The following is a 21107-nucleotide window of genomic DNA, read 5'->3' as shown; positions in this document are numbered from 1 at the left end:
CTGCTGGTGCAGTCACTGTGTACATACTTTACTGATCCTGAGTTACATCCTGTATTATACCCCAGAGCTGCACTCACTATTCTGCTGGTGCAGTCACTGTGTACATACATTACTGTTCCTGAGTTACACCCTGTATTATACTCCAGAGCTGCACTCACTATTCTGCTGGTGCAGTCACTGTGTACATACATTACATTACTGATCCTGAGTTACATCCTGTATTATACTCCAGAGCTGCACTCAATATTCTGCTGGTGCAGTCACTGTGTACATACTTTACTGATCCTGAGTTACATCCTGTATTATACCCCAGAGCTGCACTCACTATTCTGCTGGTGCAGTCACTGTGTACATACTTTACTGATCCTGAGTTACATCCTGTATTATGCCCCAGAGCTGCACTCACTATTCTGCTGGTGCAGTGACTGTGTACATACATTACATTACTGATCCTGAGTTACATCCTGTATTATACTCCAGAGCTGCACTCACTACGTACAATTTTCCATACATCAGATGAGTATTGTGTAGTAAATGGACGGGGTCGTGGTTGAGGATGTTGCAGGCGTCTTTTTGGACAGAGCTGTAATGACAGACATGACCTGGTGATGGACAGACATTGCGCTTTATGTATTTATTACATTTTCTCTGCTCTTAATAAATAGACTGGGTCAGACGTCACATGGTGGAACTGGACTCACATGGCCGGTAACAGACGCGTTTCACATAGTCTTTGCAGGACACCATTTCCTGGTGCGGTCTCTTTTGTCCAATTTTACTAGAAGTCGGAGATATCCGAATATTGCTGTCGTCTTGTGATTCCGGACCTGATGAGCTATTAGCTTCCTGGATCCAATGGGATTTCTGATTCAGAGGACAACCTGATAGTGATGTTATCTCCCTCACGTTTGGAGAGTCCTTCTCGGATGGGAACGCGGAGGGTGTGGAGGACTTTGCCCCAGGAGGATCGGGTTTGGTAAAATTGTGTGTGTGCTGGTGCAGATGAAGCAGGGACTGGAAGCTGAAGGATCTCTCACAGAACTTGCACTTGTATGGTCTCCTCCTTTCACGTTTACAATGGTGAAGGAAAAGATTTAGCAGTTTTCCAAACTTTTGCCCACAGTCATGACACACAAATACCTGGCTGTGGGACAGGCGGTGCCTCATTAACGTGCACCTGTAACGGAAACATTTCTTGCAGGTCCTGCAAATGAAGAGCCCATGTACATGAAGACCATTAAGAAGCTCTTCTGAATAATGAACCTTCTTCTTCAACTTCTTGCCATGATCTTTTACAGAGTCCACAGCCATTATGGGATCTGACGGAATGATGTAGGGGGGAACTTCTTCAGATGACCAACTGGTGGCCCCATCATCTTGGGTAGGCAGTGGCTTTACATCCTGGATGTAGTCTGGGGAACGGCTTTCATCTGCTTCTGGTTCCATCGGTGAACTCGTAGTTTGAAGGTCACCGTCACCACCTTGGTCCTGGAAATGAACCTTGGCATGCTTGAGAAGGTAAGGAAGCCTAGTGTAGACCTTCTCACACATATGACACTTGTAGACCTCATTTCCCATGTGCTCTCGCTGGTGGTTCACCAGTGCAGTCTTGAAACGGAAGCGCTGGTGACACAGGTGACAATCAAATAGCGGTGAATGGGCTTCCTTCATGTGTAGCTTCAGCTTCTGGAAACTCATGAACTTCTCGTCACACTTCTCGCACATCTTCACTTCACGGTGGGTCGACTTGTGATTCTTCAGGTCGCTGCCGCTATGGAACACCAGCTGGCACTTGTGACACTTGTACTCGATGACTTGGTGGGTCCTCTTGTGTCTCTTGAGATGGCCAGGCTTCTTGAAGCTCTTCTCGCACAAGGAGCACTGATGGGGTTGCTTGCGGTAGTGGGTCTTCTGGTGGGCAAGGAGATGCCCCTCGTGGTTGTAACCTTTGCCGCAGTCGAGGCAGACGAACTGTTTATTGCCTTTGGCGGTGCTGCAGTAGCATCTGTAGACGCCTTTGCACGTCAGACATTGCGGTTCCTGATCTTTTAATCTTATCTTCTGAGCTGGAATTTCACAGTCACCGACCGCTTCTCTCTGGGGTTGGACTTCATTGGTGGAGACACTTTCTAAAAAGCAAATGTGGAGGACACCATTAAATCAAAATGTGATTGTGCCCCGTGAAATTCCGATATTTCGACATATTAAATGCTGATACATTACTACCAGTTCACCGGCTAATAACATTGCCTATATGATGGGAGCGGCGTAAGATAAAAGAGGTCCGTGTACACGGGGGATAGTCGGAGAACGAGAGTTCATACAAGGGCTCAACCCGATCACCGACCATGAAACATGGCGCCGATCAGCTGACTCCCCATCTGACGTGATCGTGTTACACAGGGGGTGCACTTCCGACATTACGCATGAAGTATGGGGACAAAATGATCATATTAACCCCTTCCCGACGTGCCCAATTTTTATTTTTGCACTGAAACACATATAACATATTAAAATAGTGGAAAAAAAATATATATAATCCTATCATTGGTTTTTTAGATGTCGCTTAAACTATGTATATTATGCGGCAACAGTAGTAAGATTCTCTGGGTCGGTACGATTACAGCGATATAAAACTTGCATTATTTTTTTTATTATTTATTTTAGTGGTGAAAAAAATTGGATCTTTGTAGAAAAAAAAACAAATAGAATAAATTTTTACAGATTTTTTTTAAGGAGGGGCAACATGAAGAAATGCAGTTCTGGTCTTTTGATTCTTTTCTTTTTTACCTTATGGTTTAATTTGTTTTATATATTGATTGATATTTGAAAAGATTGAACTTTTATGGAAGTGAGGAAAAAACAAATTATTTCATTATTTTTAAAAGGTGGAACGAGTGGGCAGTCCAAATGTTTATACATTTTTTTTTATTTTCTTAGTCCCCTTAGGGAACCTGGACCTGCGATATCTCGGTCTCATGTACAATATTCCCTCCCATCGTCTAAAGGATCCCAGAATGTCAGATAACGCCGATCCGCTGTTCTAGAGTCACTTACGGATGAGCGTGTAAACAGGGACGGGCTGTATGGCCAAGAAAGTCATATTACTCTGCGGTCTAATGGATATCTGGAATGATTTTGTCTTCGGCCTCTTGATTTCTAAGAAATAAAAACACATATGGATTCAATAAGATATAAAGTACAAGGGAACAAATCATCACAGATTCACATCCCCGGGGGACAAAAAATAAAGCAAAAAGTGACACAAAATAAAAGTTTTTAAAGATAAAGAAATATTAAAAAAACAGAAAATAATCTCCCTCTGAAAATAAGGAAATATATTTGATATTGTCGCGTCTGTAAAACTCCAATCACCCAAAATATACAGTAGAAGGATTGGGCAAACCAGATTCTTTGGTCAGCGCACAGCCAGAAGTAAATGCGATCAAATGTGATAAAAAGCCTTGTGTGCAACAGAATTGTATGAATAAAAATTAGGAAAATAAATAAATCAATTGACGAGGTGAAATCAAGCCCCGACGCAGCCCCATCGATGGAGCTGCCGACCTCAAGAATTAGCGGCATGAACCAAATGTAATCAAAATATGACACCGCTATAATTGGCCGGAACCAGGAAACGGTGCACAATACAGACACTATCGGGGCAGATCACATCCATACCTGCATGTGACGATGATCGGGCATGCGATGAGGATCGGGATCCTTCATGTGTCTTGATGTCAGAGGCGCCCGAGTTTTCCCATATCTCAATCTGATAGAAGACGTCTGGGAGGTCAATGTCACATCCTGAGATACATAATGCAGATTCACATTCACCAGGGGACGGAGGATCACGATGTAACGCACTAGTGATGAGTGATCCATTCACAGGTCCTGGTCCACCAGACGGGAGACCTGCGAGTTGGCTCCTACCTGCCGGCATCCCAGGCTCCTCGTTGCTTTCTCATTAAGCCCAGTGGTCCGTTAGGTGCGTCCGATCCTCAGTGTCACGTCTAGATCAGAACACCACAATAGTGCCCACTAATGGAGGGCAGAGCTAACTGCGGCTTAATCAGTGCTCCCCTGTGGTGGATGATGACATCTGTGAATTCACCTTCACCCTTTCAGGATTGCACCTTGGGTGTAATTATCTACAGAACCCCTCATAACCTCGGTTCTGGTGATCGCCCCCCAATATACACAATCCTGACTTATGTTAGTGATATCGTTACCCAAGAGCAGCAGATTCATGTAGTTCTCCTTCATGACTTCTTTGTACAGATCCCGTTGGCCTCGGCTCAGACTTCTCCATTCTTCTTCTGAGAAATACACGGCAACGTCATCAAACGTCAGATGCATCTTCGGAGAGAAGAGAAAAAGCGTCAGACAGAAACCGACCGATGGCGTCTGTGGAGAAACAGGATCAGAGGGTGCTCTCGTCCGCTGGCACGGCTGCCTTTAGCAAGGGCTTATACCACTGAAAGGCCGCGCTCTCTCCCCATGGGCAGAACACTACACAGACAACACAGGGTGAGGGTAGAACAGTGTGGCAATACTTTATAGAACCACAACACCCAACAGCAAACAGAACAGTCCCAGCAATTACCCCAAGATGGTGCACACCACAGGGTCTGACCCTTCCCTTCCGCTGACTCGCCGGAATAATGATAGATGTTATGTCCGAGCTCCCAGGACCGCTACTCCACCTGTGATACGGACGCAGAGAGGAGGTAACGACAAGCGTAGGGAGATAACCGAGAGCAGGCCTGTGTTCTTTCAGCGGAGTCCAAAGTACCCTGAGTGACACCAACCAGAAGAAAAGAAGTCTCTTTTATATCCGAGGCAGGTGATCTATTCTTAGATTTACCCAGTGTCCTTCAGTCCACCCTCACAGCCTTTCCATATCTACCTTCAAAGTCAACAAACTGGTTCCAGAATACAATACACAATTAGCATATCAGCAAACATCAATAACACTGTGATATGGTGCCGTCACACTAAACGATGCACCAGCGATCCCGACAACGATACGACCTGGTCAGGATCGCTGGCAGGGCCGGACTGGGACTAAAATTCAGCCCTGGCATTTGAAGTTACACAGGCCCACTAGTCACATGGTGACTATATAATATCTTTGTACAGTTGTAGGTTACAAGCAGTGAGAGGAGATTAACACGACTATATAACATGTAGTCACAGCTGTGCCCAGTATTTCAGCTCAGTCCTATTTATTGCTTTTAGGTACAGTACTCCTCCCAAATCTCTGTCCCCTTTTGTACACACGGTGACAGAATTCCTGGCAGAACTGCTATCCATTGGGCAACCAGACCCCCTGGTCATAGCCGCCCCTATCATACCTCCCAACTTTTGAGGAAGGGTAAGAGTGATAAAGACTGCGCGCCGCTGCAAATTTTAGGCCACGCCCGGCCACACCCATTCCGCAACTAGTCACACCCATGTCCACGCCTAATCGCACCCATTTAGCACTGCTGATCACACTGACTTGTACTGAGGGCACAGTGGCTGGCATTATGGGCACACTGACTGGCACTAAGGAAGAGAGAAAACAGAGAGAGAGAGAAAAAAGAAAAAAGAGAAAGAAAGAGGGGAAAAAAGAAAGAGAACAGAGAGAGACAGTGAGAGAACAGAGAGAGAAAGAAAGAGGGGAAAGAAAGAACAGAGAGAGACAGAGAAAGAATAGAGAGAGAAAAAAGTAAAGAAAAGAAAGAACAGAAAGAAAGAGAGGAAAGAAAAAGAAAGAAAGAACAGAGAGAGAAAGAAAAAAGAAAGATTAGAGAGAGAAAGAAAACAGAGAGAGAGAGAAAGAAAATGAGGGAAAGACAGAACAGAGAATGAGAAAGAACAGAGAAAGAGAGAAAGAAATAAAGAAAGATTCTATAAAGATACTATAGCAGCCCGGCACCCATTGTAGTGCCCACCAGAGCCTCCTTGTGCAGGACATATCATGATCCACTCACATGGCCGGCATCCCCGATTTCAAGGCGATCCTGCTGTCTGCGCTGTCGGAGGACACTGTGATGGATCTGAAGCATTCCTGGTTCTGTTACAATCTCCTCAAGAAATTATCTCATTTCCGGTCAGATTCCAGCACATCACTTCAGGTGGAACATCACGTGTGTGTTTTAAAATGCTCCTCGGGGCTCCGCCGTGTACTCCTGTGTCCGTGGGAAAAGCCCGCTTTGTATGCTCCGTACACATATGGCTCCGCTCCGTATACCCCAAACACACACGGCTCCTCTCCATACACTTCGTACACACACGGTTCCGCTCCGTACACCTCGTGCACGCGGCTCCGCTCCATACACCTCATACGCACGCGGCTCTGCTCCGTACACCTCGTACACGCGGCTCCGCTCCGTACACCTCGTACACGCGGCTCCGCTCCGTACACGCGGCTCCGCTCCGTACACCTCGTACACGCGGCTCCGCTCCGTACACCTCGTACACGCGGCTCCGCTCCGTACACCTCGTACACGCGGCTCCGCTCCGTACACCTCGTACACGCGGCTCCGCTCCGTACACCTCGTACACGCGGCTCCGCTCCGTACACCTCGTACACGCGGCTCCGCTCCGTACACCTCGTACACACACGGCTCCGCTCAGTACACCCCATACACATACAGCCCTGCTACATCTACCCTGTAAACCCTTCCTGACCCCACACATACTTATCTCATCCAGCACCATGACAACAGGCAACAGCACAGCAGAGTCTTGCAGACACCAAGAGGCAAGGTTGTGCGCACAGGACCTGTGATGAGGTCACAAGTGGGGCGAAGTCAGGGGTCACATGATCAGGGGTCTGGACAAAGGCTCCTGATCATGTGACCCCCTGACTCCTCCCCTCCTGTGACCTCATCACAGGTCCTGCGAACAGAGAAGGCAAGCGACACTGTGAGTGGCTGCAGGGGCGGGGGCGTCTCATGCTACGGCGAGGATGGGGTGCGTGGGGGGAGGCGTGGCGGCTTATCTCCCAGTCCCTGCTGTGCGGGAGGAACTTGGAAACTATCACCGCCGTGCCCACAGAGGGCCGGCGGCAGGAGCCACAGTGGCCGCAGCCGCTGGCAAGCGGCCAGATGATCGGGCACTGCCGCCCGCGGCCCACATGACAGCGGCCCAGCGGGAAAATGCCCGGTTGGTTATATTGCCAATCCGGGCCTGATCGCTGGTGCATCGTAGCATGATCGCTGGGGAGCTGTCAAACAAGCAGACTCACCAACGATCAGCACCAGAGAGGACGCTGGTATCCAATGTAAATATCAGGTAATTAAGCGCGCGTGTCGCTTAGCTACCCGCTGTGTACCTTAGATACCAGCGTGGTATCTAATATCTCTGAAGATATTTACATTGGATACCAGCTTCCAGCGGGGGGATCTTAGAAACCCGATGTTTACCCTAGATACCAGAGTGCACTGCAGGGCGGGAGGTGGAGGCAGAGCGCGCACAGACCGGAGTAGCTCTGCTATCTGCTACTCCGGTCTGTCAGACCGGAGTAGCAGATAGCAGAGCTACTCCGGTCTGACAGACCGGAGTAGCAGATAACAGAGCTACTGATAGCAGAGCTACTCCGGTCTGTGCGCCGCTCTGCCTCCACCTCCCGCCCTGCAGTGCACGCTGGTATCTAGGGTAAACATCGGGTTTCTAAGAGCCCTGCAGCTCTTAGAAACCCGATGTTTACCTTGGAAACCAGCTTGCTCGCTGGTCCTGATCGCTGGAGGGGCTGTCTATGTGACAGCTCACCAGCGATCAGCCTAACATATCCCAGCAATCCCATCCATGTCGGATCGTTGGGACATCGTTATGTGTAAAGCCCCCTTTAGAGCATGGCTGAATGGATCACGACCTTCAATGCCATTCCCTGTACCAATGATATGGAGAGAGCAGAGAGATCATGTAACAGATTACTACTTCTGCCTTACAAATGTAACAGGATATTCAGCAAAGAACAAGAAATCAACAGAATATCCTAATCTTCCTTCAGCCATAAGACGAGTGCCACATGATGAAAGTCTTTGTGTTCCAAAGCTGCCCAAAGTATGGACAATGGAGGACGACGAATATGAACTAACAATGTCAGTGGAAAATGAAACTGCTGCAGACCCAGACTTTGAGCCTTCTACATCTAATCCACATCTGTTCAGTCAAGCTGATCTGAGTGACTTGGTCAGAGGTTTGAAAAGAGGCAGGCAGAATTATTGGGATCAAGGCTACAAGAACGGAATCTCTTATTACGAGAAATAAGAGTTCCTGTTCTTCGCAGTCGTCAAGACCTTAATCAATTTTTCAACCATGTCGACAGTTTAACCTTTTGCAACGATGTCTTGGGGTTGCTTGGTGCTCTTGGATGCGAACATGACCCGAAGGAATGGCGACTGTTCACTGACTCATCAGTTTTAAGTCTGAAGGCTGTTTTACTACACAACTGAAATATCTATCCTTCTATACCTATTGGACATGCCGTACACATGAAAGAAACGTATGAGAATATGGAGTTACTGTTGACCCACATTAACAGAAATTATAACTGGAACATATGTGGTGATCTAAAAGTTGTTGCACTTCTTCTTGGACTGCAGCTTGGATATACCAAGTATTGCTGTTTTATTTGTGAGTGGGACACTGGCCACTCCACGAAAACCTGGTTGCTGGACAGAAGAATGTTAAACATAATCCTCTCATTGATCCAGCAAAGATATTTCTCCCTCCTTTGCATATTAAACTTGGGCTTCTGAAGAATTTTGTCAAAGCGATGAACAAAGAGTCAGAAGCCTTTTCTTACTTGCGACAGAAATTTCCAAGAATAAGTGATGCAAAGATTAAAGAAGGTATTTTTATTGGCTCACAGACCAGAAATATAATGAATGACAGTAGCTTTGATGGTCTTTTCCAAGGTGCTGAACAAGTGGCATGGAGAGCCTTTAAAGATATGGCCTTCAACTTCCTTGGTAACAGCAGGGCACCGAACTTTGAACAACTCGTGGAGAACATGCTCACGGCATATCATTTGATGAAATGCAATATGTCACTAAAAATGCATTTTATACATTTTCACTTGCACTTTTTTCCAGACAATCTTGGTGTCATTAGCGATGAACACGGTGAAAGATTTCACCAAGACATTGCGCTGATGGAGAAAAGGTACCAGGGAAAGTGGAGTACGTCAATGCTGGCTGACTACTGCTGGAATCTTATTCGAGAAGCATCTGATACGGATTATAAACGAAAGTCGTCTGCAAAACACTTTTGAACAATTGCTTTTGCTTCTGGCATCGATGCACATGTATGTAGTGTCTCGGGCGTCATAATGTAGACTCTAAACTATTGTTTCTTAACCCCTTACTGCCAGCTGATGGAATAGTACATCAGCTGGCAGTATCCCCCGCTTTGAGGTGGGCTCTGTTGGTGAGTCCACCTCAAAGCTGCGACATGTCAGCTGTTTTTAACAGCTGACATGTGCCCACAATAGGCGCGAGTGGAATCGCGATCCACCAGCGCCTATTAAGTAGTGACAGAGGGCAATTAAATGAACTTCCGGACGCCGGTCCGGAAATACGCGCAGCGACGACCCCCGTCACGTGATCGGGGGTCATTGCTGCGTTGCCATCACAACCAGAGGTCTCCTCAAGACGTCTATGGTTGTTGATGGCAGATTGCTATGAGCGCCACCCTGTGGTTGGTGATCATAGTAAGCCTGTAATTCTGCTGCATAGAGGTGATCTGAGCATCACCTCTATGTAGCAGAGGCGATCGCACTATGGCAGCTTCTAGCCTCCTGTGTTTAAAAATACAAAAAAAATAAATAAATACAAGTTCAAATCACCCCCCTTTCTCCCTAATTAAAATAAAATATATATAAAAAAAATTACACGTACACATGTTTGGTATCACCGTGTTCAGAATCGCCCGATCTATAAATGAAAAAAAAAAAAAATTAACCTGATCGCTAAATGGCGGTGCGATAAAAAAATCAAAAAACGCCAGAATTACGTGTTTTTGGTCGAAGCGACACTGCATTAAAATGCAATAATGGGAGATCAAAAGATCGTATCTGCGCAAACGTGGTATCATTAAAAATGTCAGCTCGGCACGCAAAAAATAAGCCCTCACCCAACCCAAGATCGCAAAAAATGGAGACGCTACGGTTATCGGAAAATTGTGCAAATTTTTTTTAAGCAAACGTTGGAATTTTTTTCACCACATAGATAAAAGAGAACCTAGACATGTTTAGTGTCTATGAACTCGTAATGACCTGGAGTTCAAAAGTACAACTCGTCCCGCAAAAAATAAGCCCTCACACGGCCATATTGATGGGAAAAAAAAAAGTTATGGCTCTGAAAAGAAGGGGAGCGAAAAACAAAAATTTTTAAAAAAAGCTTCGGTCATGAAGGGGTTAAAAACATGCATGATACAGACTTTTGGACCACATATTCGTGTTCAGCATATCAAAATATCTATGAGATACAATAAAATATTCTCAGGGGAAAAGAACTTCCCTGAAATTTGTTGCGCAGTGTGGTCAAAGATAAAACACATTACGGAATATGATATAACAGCTTGCAAGTAAATTCTTCTTGGTTTGCAAAAACATGGTTGTTGTCTGGGAAAATTAAGATACAATCTTAATCACAGCATCCAACTGATCAGTATAAGGCTGTGTGCACACGCTGCGGATTTTGCTGCGGTTCCGCAGCGGTTTTGGCCGCTGCGGACCCGCAGCAGTTTCTGCTGCGGTGTACAGTACCATGATTCCCTATGGGAATCAAAAACCGCAGTGCAGACGGTGCGGAATTTTCCTCGCGGATTATCTGCGGTTTTCAATCCGCAGAAAGAATTGACATGTCAATTCTTTCTGCGGATTCTCCTGCGGTTTGCCATCTACTCCATTTGAGGAGATGGAAAACCGCAGGGCAAAACCGCAGAGCAATCCGCAGGTCTTTTGACCTGCGGTTTCACCTGCGGATTTTACAAAATCCGTGCGGATGAATCCGCACCTAATCCGCAGCGTGTGCACACAGCCTTAGAGGTAAGGGTGGTTTCACATTAGCGCTTTTTAAGCGCACGCACGGCCGGGGGTAGCTCCGCCCCCGAGCCGGCTCTCTGCCCGGCGTGCCCGCCCCTTGCTTGTAGCGCCGCCTCCTAGCGCACAGCGGCCCCTGCGATCGGCGCACCCTATCTTTAGCATAGGGTGCGCAGATCGTGCGCAGGCCGTGCGCTAGTTGCGCTTTGACCTGCGCTGCGCACTTTTGACGGTGCGCCGTGCGCGCCAAAATCAAACTTTTCGGATTTTGGCGCGCACGGCGCACCGTCAAAAGTGCGCAGCGCAGGTCAAAGCGCAACTAGCGCACGGCCTGCGCACCCTATGCTAAAGATAGGGTGCGCCGATCGCAGGGGCCGCTGTGCGCTAGGAGGCGGCGCTACAAGCAAGGGGCGGGCACGTCGGGCAGAGAGCCGGCTCGGGGGCGGAGCTACCCCCGGCCGTGCGTGCGCTTAAAAAGCGCTAATGTGAAACCACCCTAAGTGCGTCAGTATATACACAACCCAAAACTGTGAGGGTTGTGGATATATTGAATGAAACTAAATAGGGGCCATTGATAAGCTCATCGGTACGTATAAGAATATAACTAGAGTTGAGCGAAAAGGGTCGGTCAAATTCATAAGTTGCCGACTTTCGCTAAAGTCGAGTTTCATGAAACGAATCCCGACCATAGCGTGAGGTCAGCCATGAGGTCGGCGACCAGAGCGCCAAAGTCGCGTTTCAAAAGATTCTTCCAGCGCCCTTTTTCAGCCAATGATGGAGGACGCACACTGTGGGCAACGCGATGACATAGGCATCGGTCACCACCATCTTTGAGAAGGGCATGCAAGTGATTGGCTTGCTTTGTGTGGCGTCACAGGGGGTATAAAAGGGCGGGGACGCCGACCGCCATCTTACTTCTGCCGTTCTTAGCATAGGGAGAGCTGCTGCTGCTGAATAAGGGAGAGCGTTAGGCAGGGAAGAAGAACCAAAAAACTGCTTCTGCTGTTAGCGATTTCCACTGTACAACACAACACTTTGTGTGCGGTGACGGGGAGGATATATTTTTGTGCATCAGCTCTGTTGGTTATTAGGCTGCCTTATAAGGCTCCCTGATAGCTGCCTTGCTGTTCGCACACTGCTGTGCAAACTGCTTTTTTAAAAGCAAAAATACTTTTCTTCCTCTTTTCTGCACAGTTACCAAGCGTTCATTTTTCCACCCTTTTGTGTGCAGCAGTCCTGCTTATTAGGCTGCCTGCGTCCATACTTGGACTGAGAGCATCATTGTCAGCCTCCTCAAATCTCTAGGGAGCTTCCAATTCTCCCCAATACTATAGACACACCTTGTGCCTGGTCATACACCAGCCAATTTCAGCCTGTTACATTGAGGTATAATCTATAGTGGGCCTGAGATAATAGTTCAGCCTCCTACAATCTCTAGGGAGATTCCAATTCTCCCCAATACTATAGACACACCTTGTGCCTGGTCATACACCAGCCAATTTCAGCCTGTTACATTGAGGTATAATCTATAGTGGGCCTGAGATAATAGTTCAGCCTCCTACAATCTCTAGGGAGATTCCAATTCTCCCCAATACTATTGTTAGGAACGGCGGAACGCACTAAATAAAAATTAATAATAAAGTGCGTTCGCCGCTCGGGGTCCACTGTGCAGTAGATGATATGACTGCTGCTAAGTGGTGGCAGGCAAGCAATATGGCGGTAATGCGCACGTGGGTTAAACTTCACCCAGGTGCGCAGAGCAATCTCTGTTAACTTACAGAGATGCAAAAAAGTACAAACACAAATGGATGAGCTTGTTGTAGTCACAGTACTCAGTATAAATACACACACGGTATCAGGTCACAGGAGTAGCCCAAGACGGCGGCACTACGTCCGTCTAGACCTACCGTGTGCGCGGCGTTGCAACTGCGAACGCAAAGAAGGCTGCTACTGCAGCGCGGCGTGGACACTGCCGCTAAACGACAAAGGCGAGGCGCAAGCGCAATGTCGGACGCTAGCAGCTGTGGATGTCACAGCAGAGGATTCTAACTCAGTCCCTATTCACATGCGTAGTATCAGAGGGAAGGGGTTTCAAATGAGTCAGTCACCAGAATCATACATCCGTCCTCATACACACAGCAGCAAGTAAGTCTATACTAGCGCATGGCGGAACAGCCATGCGTGCCTTTTATAGCAGCCGGGACCTTCTGCATGCTTCCAGATCTCTGAGATGGACAAATGAGAACTGGAGCGGGACCTGAGCACTTGACTACTGATCTCCAATGGGAGATCGCCCCATGAGCATGCCCAGTAAGAGGACAGAAGGACAGCCTCAGGAGAGATTTGCTGCAAGGCAATCTCCTCTGCAGTGCAAAAATAGGAGGAGACTGCAGAATGTGAGGATCTGGATCCCTGAGTAAACTCAGAAATCCAACTCCTAACAACTATACACACCTTGTACTTTGTCATACACCAGCCAATTTCAGCCTGTTAAATTGAGGTGTAATCTATAGTGGGCCTGAGATAAGAGTTCAGCATCCTAAAATCTCTAGGGAGATTCAAATTCTCCCCAATACTATATATACCTTGTACTTTGTCATACACCTGCCACTTTAAAAAAACAAAAAACTGAGCTTGGTTTGAGTTGGTACACATGTAGCATATACATGCATGTTCACATGGCCAAAAAGCGTACAAAACCTACAAAAGACAAAATGAAAAAAAACCCTGCTATAACTAAATAAGTAAAAAGTAAAACTGCATTTAAATCACACAGAGTTCTTAGTAATACTGTATTTGATCAAACATAGCATAAAAGCCGTCCCACCATCAACAAGGTGACTCTGTGGTCGGGGCGGTCCTACACTGTCTAGTGTTAATAACCTTATCATGTGTCAGAGTGGACGTCTGTGTGAATAAGGGCAGACAAGGACCGGGCCCCAACCTCCGGACACCAGTCAGGGGAAGCCTTTAAATACAATTTCCAGCTCAGGAGAGGGAGGCCACACCCCAGCTTACACAGAATGCAAAAATACAAAGAAAAAACACAAAAATTGAGCTTGGTTTGAGTTGGTACACATGCAGCATATACATGCATGTTCACATGGCCAAAAAGCAGACAAAACCTACAAAAGACAAAATGAAAAAAACCCTGCTATAATTAAATAAGTAAAAAGCAAAAGTGCATTTAAATCAAATCAAGATCAATTTTTGTGGGTTTTTTTCTTTGTATTTTTGCATTCTGTGCAAGCCGGGGTGTGGCCTCCCTCTCCTGAGCTGGAAATTGTTTTTAAAGGCTTCCCCTGACTGGGGTCCAGTGGTTGGGTCCTTGTCTGCCCTTATTCACACAGATATCAACTTTGACACATGATAAGGTTATTAATACTAGACAGTGTAGGACTGCCCCGACCACAGTCACCTTGTCGATGGTGGGACGGCTTTTATGCTATGTTTGATCAAATACAGTATTACTAAGAACTCTGTATGATTTAAATGCACTTTTGCTTTTTACTTATTTAATTATAGCAGAGTTTTTTTCATTTTGTCTTTTGTAGGTTTTTTTACCAGCCACTTTCAGCCTGTTAAATTGAGGTGCAGAGGTCGCGCTACATATTTTTCAGAGGAGTAAAAATACTCCCAATATTTCTGAGGAGTATTTTTCACCACGGAGGAGTACGCAATTTGTATGAATTAAAATTGGCCATACAGGGGTATACATTACCGTGCTATTAAAAAAACCCATTAGGAAACGTTATTAGAACGTATACTGCACCCCCATCTCCATAATAGTGCTGACCACCGTACGAGTGACGCCCACGTCACATGCCGCCAATAACGCACAGCCAGCAAGCCCTGCCGCCGGCTGCCATTGGCCGCGGAGAGGCCGACTGATGCTACACACGCTGAGATCAGGGTCAGACTGGGGTGTCTAGGGCCCACCAAGGGAATTAATTTTAGGGGCCCACCTACAGTAATGTACAACTCAACATTTAGGCTTTGAGACCACGGAATTACACCATGGGTTCTTTTGCCGTATATCCCACGCCAAATTTGCATCATTTCAGCATCCTAATTCTACTAAAAGCTGCACCGTTGTTCATATGCTGCAGATCTTTCCGCACTACGATTCATTTAATCCTTTAGGGCCGCAGGCCTGTTTTCACCTTAATGCCCAGGCCATTTTTTGCAAATCTGACCTGTGTTACTTTGAAGTTAAAAAGTGACCCCATTTTGGAATCTACACCCCCAATGATTGACGTAGGGGGTATAGTGATCACTTTGTCCCTACAAGCGTTCCATGGTAGATGCTACACAGCCCAGCCAATCGAAGCGTTCGGATCTGCAGGGGGGGCTAAAATTCGCGTTGCTGCCTGCCGGTCTTAGCGGCGAAAGCCTCCTGGTACCCATGCGATTAGCTGCGGGGACCGAAGGAACCCCTCGCCGTACATTAGTACAATAGTGGACATTTTAATTTAGAGACTTGGCGAAAAGATGTCTGAACACAAGGATGTCAGCGCCATCACCGCACATACAAGAACCAAACAGAAGAATCCAGAAGAGGGATCATTAATGGCAATGGCAGGCCTGGCATAGCATACAGTACACCACATATCCCTACATACAGTATTATGGGCACCGCATAGTCCTCCATACAGAATTATGGGCACCGCATAGTCCTCCATACAGAATTATGGGCACCGCATAGTCCTCCATACAGAATTATGGGCACCGCATAGTCCTCCATACAGAATTATGGGCACCGCATAGTCCTCCATACAGAATTATGGGCACCGCATAGTCCTCCATACAGTATTATGGGCACCGCATAGTCCTCCATACAGAATTATGGGCACCGCATAGTCCTCCATACAGTATTATGGGCACCGCATAGTCCTCCATACAGTATTATGGGCACCGCATAGTCCTCCATACAGAATTATGGGCACCGCATAGTCCTCCATACAGAATTATGGGCACCGCATAGTCCTCCATACAGATTATGGGCACCGCATAGTCCTCCATACAGTATTATGGGCACCGCATAGTCCTCCATACAGAATTATGGGCACCGCATAGGCCTCCATACAGAAATATGGACACCACATAGTCCTCCATACAGTATTACGGGCACCACATAGTCCTCCATAGAGTATTATGGGTACTGCATATTCCTCCATACAGTATTACGGGCACCACATAGTCTTCCATACAGAATTATAACATTTCATTACTGATCCTGAGCTACCTGCTGTATTACATTCCAGAGCTGTAGTTCACATCCGTCTCTCCCTTGTGGGATGAGAGAATGTACAGGTGCAGGAGCAGCGCTCCCCGTGACATAGGAGTATTACAGCTCCAGGCTGTGTAACCTGTGCATTCACCCTCCCACCCCCTGTAATTACTCAGCGCTCCCTCCTGTGCTCCTCCGGTTGGTGCACGGCTTGTAGGAATGATTGTATAATCCTGGGACCTTATAAGATGAGAATTTCACAACCCGACTAGCGCTCAGAAAACGCCCAGCGGAGATTCAGGCAGCGAAACCTTCATGCAGGATTATCCAGCCAACCAGACATGGATTTGCAGTCAGTTCACCAGCCTCATCAGGTCCGCTAATGCAGGCAGATTGGAATGTGAATTCTGCTGATAGATTTCCTTGAAGTTATACTGACACTGACAGCCATTTCTTGTGTACAGCGCAAAACATATTGTGGCCTGTACAAAACTCAGGTGCATGCAGAGCGTAGCGGCACAGTGAAGAGAGCGTTGGCACAGGCAGAGAAAGAGAAGAGAGCGTTGGCACAGGCAGAGAAAGAGAAGAGAGCGTTGGCACAGGCAGAGAAAGAGAAGAGAGCGTTGGCACAGGCAGAGGAAGGGTATGTGCACACGTTGCAGATTTGGCTGCGAATCCGCAGCAGTTTTCCATGCGTTGTACAGTACCATGTTATCCCATGGAAAACCAAATCCGCTGTGCACATGCTGCGGAAAATTCTACGCAGATTTGTTGCGGTTTATTTTCTGCAGCATGTCACTTCTTTGTACGGAATCCGCAGCGTTTTTACACCCATTCCATTATAGGAATACGCAGGTGTAAAAACGCAGGCGAAATCCGCACAAAATCTGCACTAAATCTGCAGGTAAAGCACAGGTCATTTTACCTGCGGATTCAGCCAAATCCGCAGCACAATCCACAACGTGTGCACATACCCAAAGAGAAGAGAGCGGCAGCAGGGAAAGGGCAGAGCGCTGCTGAGGGGACAGGGCAGAGCGCAGGGACAGGGACGAGCGCAGCTGAGGGGACAGGGCAGATCGCAGTGACAGGGACGAGCGCAGCTGAGGGCACAGGGCAGAGCGCAGTGACAGGGCAGAGCGCAGCTGAGGGGATAGGGCAGAGTGCAGTGATAGTGCAGAGCACAGCTGAGGGGACAGGGCAGAGCACAGTGACAGGGCAGAGCGCAGCTGAGGGGACAGGGCAGAGCGCAGCGACAGGGCAGAGCGCAGCTGAGGGGACAGGGCAGATTGCAGGGACAGGGCAGAGCGCAGTGACAGGGCAGAGCGCAGCTGAGGGGACAGGGCAGAGCACAGTGACAGGGCAGAGCGCAGCTGAGGGGACAGGGCCGAGCGCAGCTGAGGGGACAGGGTAGATTGCAGGGACAGGGCAGAGTGCAGCTGAGGGGACAGGGCAGAGTGCGGGGACAGGGCAGAGCGCAGCTGAGGGGACAGGGCAGAGCGCAGGGACAGGGCAGAGCGCAGCTGAGGGGACAGGGCAGAGTGCAGGGACAGGGCAGAGCGCAGGGATAGGACAGAGGCACTCACCACCTCTCCTAGCATGTCTCTTGCAGCCCCCGGCCGGTGCTTATTCCATCTTCAATCTCACCGCTGTTCTTCTTCCTGCTTTCAGCGTCCACGTGGTTCCGCTGAGCCGCTCATTTCATATGTGCATATGTAATGAGCTGCTCATTACTTATGCGCATAGGTAATGAGCAGCCGCTGAATACAGGAAGATAGAACATCGCTGAGATTGAAGATGGAATAAGCACAGGGGGAGAGGTGACTGAGTATGTAATTGCACTACCCCGGTAGTTACGCCACTGACTTGGATGATCTGATTCACAGGTATGAGCGGCCGGGCCGCAAGCGGGCTTGTTCAGTGACATTCATGGTCGGGCGGGGGCAGGGCCCTTTCCCCAGCTCTGTCCAACTCGCTGCCACTGTAGCATAGAACGATGCGTCCCGTGGACGTATCGTACTAATCTGAAGGCGTTTCTTCGCCTGCCTGTGCGTCATAGACGCCCAGACAGGCGTTAATGCGACCTCTGTTGAGGTGTAATCTATAGTGGGCCTGAGATAATAGTTCTGCCTCCTAAAATCTCTAGGGAGATTCAAATTCTCCCCAATACTATATACACCTTGTACCTTGTTTTACAGTACCATATAGCTGGTGGTATTTTGGGTACATTTTCCCAAAAATGAGGAAGTGTGGTGTTAGAGGCCGTGTTAGTGGGCGGGGGTTGCCAGCTGGTACTGATGGTGGTGGGGGTGGTGGTGCATCTGCTGGTAGTGGCAAAAGCACAATAGCACCTAAGGCAGGAGGTGTTGAGCCTGCGTCATCGTCTGGCTCCACAAGGCCTCGAAGGCTCCATTTTCTGGGAATAGGTAAACCGCTTTTAAAGCCGGAGCTTTATCGCCTCCTCTTCTGAAGTTTCAAAAAATTAAAGCACTGAGTCGTCATTGGAAGCTCATGGTCAGGAACAACACCTTTCCTTGTGTCCTTCACCCCAACCAAAAGTGAAGGATGCTGCAGGATTATCAAGTCAAATCGTGAATTTCCCAGTCCAAGAAGAATCTGACATGGAGTGCACTGATGCACAGCCACTGCTAGATTTTTCTGCTGGTACATTCACTCAGAGCACTACATTGTCCTCGCAGTGTAATGAGCCAGATTCTGACCCTGATGAGACTCAGGTGCCCCTTCCCGCACACTATACCACCATACACGGTGACACAGAGGAAGGTGCACATGAAATTCAAGAGGAGGTGATGGATGACCCAGTTGTTGACCCAGATTGGCATCCATTGGGGGAAGAGGGTGCCGCTGCCAATAGCTCAGAAGAGGAGGAGGATCCGCAGCGGGCATCGACATCGCAACAGCTGTTAGCTGGAAGGCCCGTAGCAGTGCAAAACCGGGTTACAAAAACCAAAAGAGTTGCAGGACAGCTTGGCCAGATGGTCAAATTAGCACAGCGTGCAAGGCCTCAAAATGTCTTCCATAGTAGGAAGAGTGCAGTGTGGCACTTTTTGAACAAAATCCTAATGATCAGGCCAAGGTTATCTGTAAGAAGTGCGCAAAGACCTTTAGCCTAGGGAAAAATCTGAGAAATTAGAATACCAGTTGCATGCTTAGACATTTAACCACCATGCACTTGCAAGCGTGGACACAACACCAAACCTCACGTACCACATGTGCATCTGCTCCGAATGAAGGTAGTCAGCAACGCTACATCGCTTCCCCCACTGTAAGCCCACCGGTTAGCACACCACCAGCAGCAAATATTGAGGTGTCATCGCAAGGCCAAAGCAGTCAGGGAATCACAATGTTATTGCTACGAAAGACTGAATCTAGGCCATCAGCAAGACCACCAACACCATCACCATCCCTCTCTCAGTCCGCCATGTCCACCGCTAGTTCCAGCATATGCAGCTCTCAAGTCCAGCTCACCCTACCAGAGACTAAGTAGGACAAGAAAGTACTCATCCTCTCATCCGCGTACACTGGGTTTCAACACCCACATTGCCAAACTAATCTCATTAGAGATGATGCCCTACCGGTTGTTTGAAAGCGAAGCTCTCCGCGAGCTCATGGCCTACGCAGTACCACGCTATGACCTACCCAGTCGGCACTTCTTTTCTCGAAAAGCCATCCACCTGCAGGTGAAAGACCGCATTGTCCATGCACTCAAGCAATCAGTGAGTGGAAAGGTGCACCTCACAACAGATGCATGGTCCAGTAGGCATGGCCAGGGCCGTTACGTGTCCATCACTGCGCACTGGGTTAATGTGGTGGATTCAGGGTCCACAGGGGACAGCGGAGGTGGGACAGTGCCTGCCTAGCCCACGGTATAGGAAACAGTTGGCTGTAGGCGTTCGACCCTCTTCCTCCTCCAGAAGCGAAAGCTCTTCCACAGAGCGCAGTCACACGGGCACTCCATCCACAGCTGCCAGTGTTGCACACGAGGTGTCCCCCTATCGATCAGCTAGTGGAAAGCGTCAGCAGGCTGTGTTGAAGATGATGTGTTTGGGCGACAACAGACACACCGCGGAGGTACTGGCCGACTACTTGCAGCGACAAACTGAGTTATGGCTGGGCAGTCTACATCTTGAGGCAGGCAAGGTAGTGATAACGGCCGGAATCTTGTGGCAGCCATAGCCCTTTCAAAACTCAGACACATACCTTACCTGGCTCACACCTTGAACCTGGTGGTGCAGTGCTTCCGCAATAATTATCCGGAGTTAACAGCCCTGCTCCATAAAGTGCGAAGACTGTGCTCGCATATCCGCCGGTCGCTGGTACACTCCAGTCGTATGCAGAAGCTGCAGCGATTGCTCCACCTTCCCAAGCACCGCCTAATTATCGACGTTGCAACAAGGTGGAACTCCACCCTGCACATGGTGGAGCGGCTGTGCGAACAGAGGCAGGCTGTAATGCATTTGTGGGAGGATACACGGGCAGGCAGTTTGAGGGCAGACATGGAGTTGTCTGGTGTTCAGTGGTCGAAGCTGAAAGACCTCTGTAAAGTCCTTCAGTGTTTTGAGGATTGCAAACGGCTGGTAAGCACAGATGACGCCATCATAAGCATGAGCATCCCACTTATGCGTCTGCTCATGCAAACTTTGACGCACATTAAGGAGCAGGCGTCTGCAGCCGAGGAGGAAGAGGAGGAGGGATGCCTTGATGACAATCAGCCATTGTCTGCTCAGGGAACTCTCCTGGACGAGGTGGAGGAAGAGGAGGATGATGGGGATGATTATTTAGGGGAGGAGGATGCTTCTCGGGGCAAGAGAAAATGTTGGC

At 48.2% G+C, this 21107-nt stretch overlaps 1 protein-coding gene across 2 annotated transcripts in view; it reads right to left on the bottom strand.

Annotated features, from left to right (window-relative positions):
• Positions 1 to 619: 619 nt before the first annotated feature.
• LOC141095861 (uncharacterized) overlaps positions 620 to 21107 on the bottom strand; it is a 39812-nt gene continuing 19324 nt past the window's right edge. For both annotated transcript variants that reach the window (XM_073582238.1, XM_073582237.1), the window contains 4 exons: positions 4233 to 4359; positions 3682 to 3807; positions 3058 to 3159; positions 620 to 2129 (listed from right to left, as the gene is read on the bottom strand). In XM_073582238.1, the coding sequence (XP_073438339.1) occupies positions 679 to 2129; positions 3058 to 3159; positions 3682 to 3807; positions 4233 to 4359 (1806 nt within the window). In that variant the 3' untranslated portion in view covers positions 620 to 678. The remainder of the gene's footprint in view (positions 2130 to 3057; positions 3160 to 3681; positions 3808 to 4232; positions 4360 to 21107) is intronic.

This window comes from Dendrobates tinctorius, unplaced genomic scaffold, assembly GCF_039654945.1.
Source record: "Dendrobates tinctorius isolate UK_male_01 unplaced genomic scaffold, ASM3965494v1 ptg000070l, whole genome shotgun sequence".
Classification (NCBI taxonomy): domain Eukaryota; kingdom Metazoa; phylum Chordata; class Amphibia; order Anura; family Dendrobatidae; genus Dendrobates; species Dendrobates tinctorius.
The sequence above is the reverse complement of the archived record's forward strand: the minus strand, read 5'-3'. Positions and strand labels throughout refer to the sequence as shown.